This window comes from Eucalyptus grandis, chromosome 7, assembly GCF_016545825.1.
Source record: "Eucalyptus grandis isolate ANBG69807.140 chromosome 7, ASM1654582v1, whole genome shotgun sequence".
NCBI classification, from domain to species: Eukaryota; Viridiplantae; Streptophyta; class Magnoliopsida; order Myrtales; family Myrtaceae; genus Eucalyptus; species Eucalyptus grandis.
Window position 1 is genome coordinate 55,298,924 of NC_052618.1, and position 8,846 is coordinate 55,307,769.

The following is an 8,846-nucleotide window of genomic DNA, read 5'->3' on the forward strand; positions in this document are numbered from 1 at the left end:
AAGTTGAAGAAAAGTATCTCGGAACAAAGAAAATATCAAGCAAGTGAACTCCCAACTTTGTGTTATTTTTCTCCTTGTACAATATGGCTTCCAAGATGAGATGCCAAATCACAACCCTGGAAAAGAACTCTTTTTCCAATAGGTCTAGAAAAACCAAAAAAAGGAAAAAAGAAGAAGAAAAAGAGTAGAATATGACATTAATTTGTTTCCCCCAACCTATAACGAACAACATGAATCAGAGTAACTTGAAACAATTTATTGTACACAGTAGTCAATTAAGGAAAAATAAATAAATAAAAACCTATGGAGGCTTCACACTGGAGACTGAAGGGTTCAGCTTATGTAGTCTGAACAATTACCATTTTTGCAACTGAGCATGGTAGTGAGAATTTTCTCAGTTTGGGCTGTGGATGCTGGTATCAGCTTCTTTAATTTTCTAGGCTGATGACTTCCCCGATTCGTTGTAATAGCAGGACTTGAGTAACTTTAGCTCATCTGCTCGCCAATCAGATCAAGGCCCACAAGGAGGAAAGTAACACCCTGGAAGAGCAGGAAGTAGAAGTGGACTCCTTGAGCAGCCAAGAGACTCCTCACGGCAGCCGTCAGCAGGAGGAATGCCAAAACGAGTTCTTTCCTGTAAATTTTGTTGGTCTTCTTAACCGGTGTAATAGTCACTTCATTTTGCTGTTCCTTTAACTTGGTCAATTCTTGAAGCTCACTCTCAGAGGATCCTCTAGTTAGTTGTTGTTGGTTTGTGCTCTTTGTCTCTCTCTCGGCAGCAGCAAGAAGGTCAGATTCTGATGACCTGCCAGCCTTTTTCGTGACAACCCATTCATAAGAGCTGCCGAGCTGGAATAGTCCAGATATCATTGCATTAAATTTGGTAACAGACATGGTGTTTTCAAACAGGAGGTAAGGCACGATGAAGGGGAAGGACTTTGGAGCAGGGAAGATGTTTAAGAATGACATGAAAACGGGCACATAACATATGACCCACATGGGGAGCTCAGCCTCAGGGACAAACATGGTTAGCGGAAGGATAATGCAGAACAAGGTGAAGGAGTAGAAGGGAAGAATGAGTTTCCTAAGTAGAAAGAATAAGAGTATGAGATTCGCCTTCTTCCAAGCAGAGATCTGAGTCGAGAAAAGTTCAAAAGCTTTGTGAGTATCATCATTTTATTGAGGAAGTATAAAACACGTGGAAATCAAGAATGAGACAAACCTTGGAAGTTACAATTGCAGGTAGACACAAACGAAAAAGTTGCATTGGACCAGAATGCCATCTATGTTGCTGCTTCTTATAGGCTTCATATGACTCAGGAAGCTCGCAGAGTACCTGAAATTTCAAGAAATGAAGCATAGTCCCAATTTTTTATAAGTTCAGAAAGAGAAACTCATGAGACTTAAACATTCATTGTTTACATAAGGGGGCCAAGAGAGCTATTGGAAGTTGTAACTTGAAAGGCAAGAACGTGAAAGAAAGCATCACTAGATATATCATGCTAAAGGGTGATATTCTGCCCAATCATGGATACGTCGTCACCAGCAATTAATATACGAAGAGGAATTAATTGAGCCCGATAGAGAGGTGAAAGAGGAATTCTGTTAATACCTTGACATCATCTAGGAAGATAAATTTCCAACCATTAAGGTGCGCACGGACTGCAATGTCCATGTCCTCTACGGTTGTCCTTTCGAGCCAGCCTCCAGATTCTTCAAGAGCTTTGATCCTCCAGACACCAGCAGTTCCATTGAAACCGAAGAAATTCAGGAACACTCCATTAACCTGCTGTTCTACCTCGAAGTGGAAACACAGGTTAATGTTTTGAAGCCTAGTCAACAGGTTCTCGTCTTTGTTCACGAAAGCCCACCTAGCCTGGACCAATCCCAGTTCAGGATTATCCTGCGAGTAAATGCATAAAAGGAATCTGGCGTCAATTTTCATGCAAATTTAACAGCGAGAAAAAGAAAAAGAAACAAAAAATGGTATGTGCCATCAACCTTAAAATGTGGAACAGTCTGTTTTAGGAAATCGGGAGTCGGCTGGAAATCTGCATCAAAGATCGCGACGAACTCGTAACCCTTCACATAGTCACAGCTCATAGCAGATTTGAGATTTCCAGCTTTGTAACCAGTTCGAACCAAACGATGTCGATAAATTATGTTGATGCCCCGCTGACTCCATTTTGGCCACTTCTGCGTTAATTAAGCACTGTATACTCTCGTTATCAGAATCATCAAGAACTTGGATAAGTAGACGGTCCTTCGGCCAGTCAATTTGGCAGACTGCAGAGATAGATTGCTCATATACCTGTATGAATTAGAAGAATAAATCACTATCACCATAAGAACTCAACACAGAAGTTTGACTTATTATAGCTTTCTATTGTCAATAGCCGTCCCTGTAACTTGTCCTTTTAAGAATGACTTCGCTTTCATGGTCCAGCTCAAATTAGCATGAATAAGCTGAGCTCTCTGAAGCAGTCAAAAATATAAACGCACATGACGACATAACTCACCTTGGAAGTATGAATTGTAGATGTCAACCATGATTAACTGAAGGCTATATATCTCTTTTCCAATTCTTAATATCACAAACGTTTCTAGCAAAATTTACCCTCGATCATTTGAATTGGCTTGAAAAAGAGAATGGGAATTTTATAATTGAGAATTAAACAGCTTGAGATTATGTGCACATGTACTGACCAAATTGAGAAGCAAGACAAAAAAAAAAAAAAAAAAAAAAACGAAATTGAGGAGAAATAATCAGTGTGCTACCTCTCTCTCATTGCACATTGGGATCTGAACAAGAACCATGGGGTACTCGCATCCAATTCCCTCGGCATCATCTGATTTGAATGGATCCCTCTCGATCCTCGGCTTGACTTTCTTGTACTTTATCCACAAACAACCGAGGCAGAGTATCATCCGATCCACGGATTGGATCAAGAACAGAGCCACGCAAAACTTGGAGAGTGCTTGAATTGGTGGGGCAATGTAATCAGCTCTAAAAGTCAGCCAAGCGACATAAATCGTGTGGAGCAAGCCATGGACATCAGTGGTCCGTGGTATGTGCAAGTTTGGGCGCTCGAAATAGTGCCAGCCTTTGAAATAAGTGACCACCTCAAAACCCAGGATTACCAGAGAAGTGACCAAGAACGCTCTTATGACCCTGAACAACAACCTTCCTTTCCCCATTTTATCACTCTCCATGGCCACTCCTTGCCTGAAGATCAGCCTCTTCTTGATGGTGCCAAGCAATGCCCAGAGCACAGTGGCTAACCAAGCCACACAACCCACTGCACGGTTGGCCTTCAGAAGCAAGACCCAAGTCACCTGCTTTGCATTTTGCCTCTGCTCTTCTCAACCGGCCTGAATGCAGCATCTGGGCCATCAATTTCAACCACAGAGTAACTCGGGTTCTCCATTTTCACCACCACAGGGGTTCCCTTCCTGTTCTCCTTCGCCCACCAATCTGAAAAATCCAATCTTGGAGCCATTTCTCCCGCGAGGCCCTTGGAAAATCTTGAAACCCAGAAACAGACGACCGAGGAATAAAGACCCCAAGAGCACAGTGAGACTGGAAATCCACTCTTTAGTGTGTGAACCCAGATCTCAGAATGATGAAAGGAATTCCCTCATTGCTACAACTGATCAGAGAAGTGGACCCAGTGAAGGAAGAACACTGGAAGGAAAGCATTTCAAGGGCCTCTTCCCTTTCACTGTTGGCGATGAATGTGGCAGAAAAAGAAAGCCAAGAGGAGGAGAGTGCTGGAGAGGTTCTTTTAATGCTTCCCAAAAAAGGCTCTCACCCCCTCTTACAAGCCACAACCAACCTGGTTAAAGAGAGAAGAAGCTCCATTATGAGGGAAGGTATATGCTGGTGAAGCTGTGAAAGACCCTTCTTCACACTCCCCACTCACACACTCCAGCATGTGGGCACTCGTCAAGTACTCAAGGTAAAAGCCACTCACTCTCTCTCTGTCTCTCTCTCTCCGCCGCTTCCCTCCTCCCTCGCAAGATCAGTGGACTAAAGAAAGGAAAAATTAGCCTCTGCCGAATACCCATTTGGTGCATAATCTCAGCTAAGGGAATGAGTAAAATTCTATGTGAGAAATCAAGGGTTAAAATCAGTAGAACCACCTGATTAAAAAATGAAAATTTACACTAAAAACATGGACCACCTGAGCAAAAGTCGCAAGCATTTCAGTTTGACTCAAGTAAAGCTCCAGCTCTCGCTTGCATCACTGTCGCAAATAATGATCACCTAAGGGCAAGTGCAAATTCAACCAACTCCGGATCTCGCGACATTGTTCTAGATAAAGGCGTCTTCAGGGGGAATTGACCAAAATAATTTTTTTTTTTTAATCAGTGCAAGGAGAGGAGGAGTAGGGGGATTGACCAACTTGTTTTCTTTATCAAGCGTGTGACAAGCATGGAGCAAATCGAGGAGCTAAACCCGCATTATTTTGATGAAATATAGAATAGATTTTGCCCATAAATTTATGGGAGCAACAGAGAATGGGGATCCTAACCGTCTAGAGCAGCTTCCGGACAAATTATTTAGCTATTCGAGTACCATATGATGTTTTGTAAACAACTTGTCACATAATCGAATGATATATAATACTCAAGTTTATAGTTCTTTCAAGAGTAAAAGTCACAAAAAATCCTAAACTATGTTCACTATAATAAATTTACCCAATTTTTTTTTTTTTGTGACGTCATAAACCATAAACTTATATCTAAGTAATCTTAATTTTTTTTGTAATACCAAAAACTTCAAACTTGGCATATATCACAAAAATTTAGTGTCATAAGAAAAAAATTGAGAATTTTGGTGTCATAAAAAAATTGGATAAATGTGTCATACAAATAAAGTTTGGAGTAAATGTGTCATATAATATAAACTTAAGATTTTTGATGCCATAAAATTTTTTTGGAATAAATATGTCAAAGTTGATAAATTTGTCAGATTTTTAGTGATTTTTTCTTTCCTTCCATGACCTGCTAGACCGACTTTACAATGTTTGAAGTAAAAATTTGTAAATTACCATGACGTAAAAAGGTTGCTGGGAAAATCTCCTTTATACACTCCTGCCCAGTATGGAGAGTACAGTCTTAGTAGAGGACAGTGATCCGGGGACCCTCATGGCGTGTCATTATTGCCCCCTCTAGGATTAGGACAACAAGTTCAGGTAAGGACGTTGATGTCTTTGACTGTCATAACAGGCAGTGAGATGAAAAAGGAGGAAAAGGGTCCCTTCACATATTTTATGATAAAGGTAACAGGAAAGATTGCATAAAAGAATTTCATAAGAAACTTATGTATCGGGTCATGTCAGTGGTGCCCTGTCCAAAAGGAAAAAAGAAGAAAAAGTGGGCATAATTAATAGGAAATGGGTGCATCCTTTGAAGTCCAGTTGACAATTTATTATAGAAAAGTAGTAGAAAATAAAAAATTTTAATTAGAACAAAGGTCCCTGGAAGTGGATGATTGAGGAAAAGCAAAATGTTATCTAGCCAAATAAAAAAAAAAAAAAAAAGAGAGAGGATAAGAAAAATGTGAGGGCGATTAATGCATGCATCTGGAGATTAGGGTTTCTTCTTATATTTTTATTTTTATTTTGGCTAGATGGGCTTAGCAGTTAAATGTCTTGACGGCATCTTCTCTTTTGGCAATTAGGAGTATAAAACCGTCTTTTCTAATATATAATAAAGGGGTGATCATTATGATAAAATGCTTAGGTGGAAGGCAACTTTGGATTTCATACAGCAATTGGTCATGATTAGGGTTCACTTTTGGAGGGCATTTTGTGCTCCAGTCGCCTCGTGGAAGTACAATCAGGATTGTGATTACATTGGATTCTAAACTTGATGGTTCCCTTTTTTCTTTTTTGATGTTAACTTATAACAAGACTATCAAACTAGCTATTATCCAAGTGTATCACACCTATTAGGATGGGGCACAATTACCAAAAATTAAACTTATTATATAAATGTTAATTTATTCATAAATTTTTTAATTTGACCATTTTTTTTTTTAGAATTGAGCATGGTCAGTATAATCCTAAACTTTTCATCAATTTGTCGATACAAAGATATTTCAGGTCAATTTTTATCGGAAATCGTTAACATGGACACTAATAATTTTACGTGACACGGTGGATACCAATATAGACAATTATTGTATTTTTAACTTCTTTTTTTCTTATCTTCCTTCATCATTCCACGGCAATGGCGATAGCCAACAGAGGTTGTTGCCCATACGTGAGGTTGGGACACCCTCGTTGGCCCTTGTTGTGGCTAAAAGGGCATCATGGCCCTCGCTTGAGTCTCTCATTGTGGCGGTTGACGGCTGCTATGCTCTTGCCGGTTTTGGGGGAGGGCAGTCACCATTAAGGCTGTGGATCGACAAAGGGATATAAGAAAATAGAAAAAGAAAAAAACAAAAGAGGAAAATATTTATAATGTTTTTAAATTGCAAAAATTATCTATATGTCTGTGCTAGTCATACATGCGAGAATGGCCAGCATTAGTGTTATCGATTGTCGGCCAAAATTGATAAAAAGAACTATATTGTCAATAGATTTATAGGTCAAATTGAAAAGTGTAGGACTTAGTTGGTATTCGTATAACATGTATAGAACTTTTTTTTGGTAATTTTCCTATAAGATAGGATAATGGCGCGGTATTTGTTAGTTTTTATTTTCATGAATCTATCAATATGGAGTTTGAAGCTAATTTTTTTTTTTTTTTTTTTTTACCATTGGGGGCACTAAAGAGAATAAGAAAGTATTTTAATCAAACAACACATCCACAACTCTAAAGTTTGGTCGTTTTTCCAATGTCATCGTTGAAAATTGAGATGTGACCTAAAGTGATGATTGATGTTGGTCCAAAATCCTTGTTTGGACTGAACATTGATCACAATCCTTGCACGTGACTGGTTCGAGTAAACAACGTTGTTGTGTAATTGGATAAAACTGATCCGAACTGAACCAGACATTGCTCTTGGAATGCAGGTGAAATGCAGGAATCGTGTCCCATCATCAATGCAAGTAAAGTTCAAGAAGTATCACATAGCTCCTCCATGATATGACTCCCATGGCACCCCATAGAAAATAGGGCCCTCAAAATAACTCTAGGCAGAAGACTGTCTGATTTAAATGCTGAAGGTGCCAAATCTAGGCCATACCATTAATCATACCACAGCAATCTGGTTGAGGCAATGTTTTCCCATTAATAGAATTCAAACATTTGGTAAAAGGAGGGAAAAAAAATACCCTTCTCACTTTTTCTTAATGACAGAGTTTGCTTTCATTCGTCACACGCGCCACGTTGGACTTTTGGGAAAACTTGAAAAAGAAGAAGAAGAAGCCAACTTACCGATAGAAAATGGACAAATTAAAAAATGGTCTCTGTACTATCTTTCTTATTTAATTATGGTTTTTGTCTTGTAACGAATTTGGTCTCCGAGCAAATCTCCATTCATAATTTCGGACAAATTCCATTTGTCATATTTAGTGGAAAAAGTTAACTAAGTACCGAAGATGAACATGTGACATTGATAAGCGATTAAAATTAAATTGAAAAGAAATTACGGAGATGGTCCCTATATTGTTGCTCATGTTCAATTTCGTTCCTCGTACTTTAATTTTGCTATGGATTTGGTCCTTGAAACAAATTCTCATCTCCATTTCCAGGAACATTTCGTATTTCCATCTATATACAGACAAAATTTGCTGACCGTGTGTGATACAGATTAACATTTGGTGTCGAGTGGAATGAACAATGGAAAATGACCTAAGCCTGGAGTTGTAACAATTTGGTCCAGTCCACATGGATTAAATCCCCCAAAAACCATATTTAAGAGTTGACCATTTAGGAAACACCGCTACTAGTTCATCAGTTCTTGCACTAATTATAAACATCGATGCTATTTATTTGCATTTGGATGGTAAAATCTGAAAGTTGTCCTAAAATCAGGATCATAATTAATTTCAGGATCAAAATTGATAACAAACAGATAGCTGAAAAGAAGGAAAGACAACTTTTACTGTTTGGACACGCAAACTGAAACTTGATACTTTAATATGAAAAGTGTTTCCAAGCCTATAAACGTATTTAGTTGAACCCATTTTTATTAAAAAAATCTTAAACCTATGAGTTATAAGTTAATTAAAATATATTAATTGTCCGCACACCACATACAAGTAGACTTGGCAAAATTGAACCTAAACCCAATAACACACCACACAAAAAGTAAAGTTTTGGGTCAACCAAATCCTAACCCGAATTGCTTAGTTTGAAAGGGTCAACTCGATTGAGCTCGACTTGACCCACTGTTGTGCATATATATGTTTGCTTGAATCTCAGTTGAATTTGAAATATTCAAAATTAAACAATTTATATATTTGTTTGAATCTTAGTGATAACATTAGTTTACTAATCTTTTAATTATAGTGAATGACAAATGAAAATAATAAGTACGAGAGTTTCTTTTATCCATTGTCCAAAATTTCACAATTATAAGAGGCAAACCATTTTCGTTTTTTAATTCTAATTTTTCAAAAGATGAGTATTATGGACTATTTGCGAAGTTCAACCATACCGGGAAATAGAATCATCTTCCATTTAAAACTAGATACTTTGAAAATACTTTTCATCAAAGTTCAATTTTTGTGAAATGATAGGAAACTTTAGCATAAACAAGTTGTTCCTTCAAAATAGACTTCTACAGTGGTAAAATTAAATCTCAACTTGGGCATAACATAACTCGCTCATCCTTGACTTTATGCCATGCTTCTTGATGATTGATCACAAAACCTAGTGCCTAAGTGCAC

The 8,846-nt window shown here is 38.1% G+C and overlaps 1 protein-coding gene across 1 annotated transcript; it reads right to left on the reverse strand.

Moving 5' to 3' along the window:
• Window positions 1-33: 33 nt before the first annotated feature.
• On the reverse strand, window positions 34-3,655 carry LOC120295279 (probable xyloglucan glycosyltransferase 5). The gene is given in 7 exon segments (XM_039316277.1): window positions 34-1,134; window positions 1,223-1,336; window positions 1,613-1,903; window positions 2,002-2,187; window positions 2,189-2,311; window positions 2,779-3,350; window positions 3,353-3,655. Coding segments are annotated over 7 exon segments (2,082 nt in total). The 5' UTR covers window positions 3,501-3,655; the 3' UTR covers window positions 34-486.
• Window positions 3,656-8,846: the final 5,191 nt, after the last annotated feature.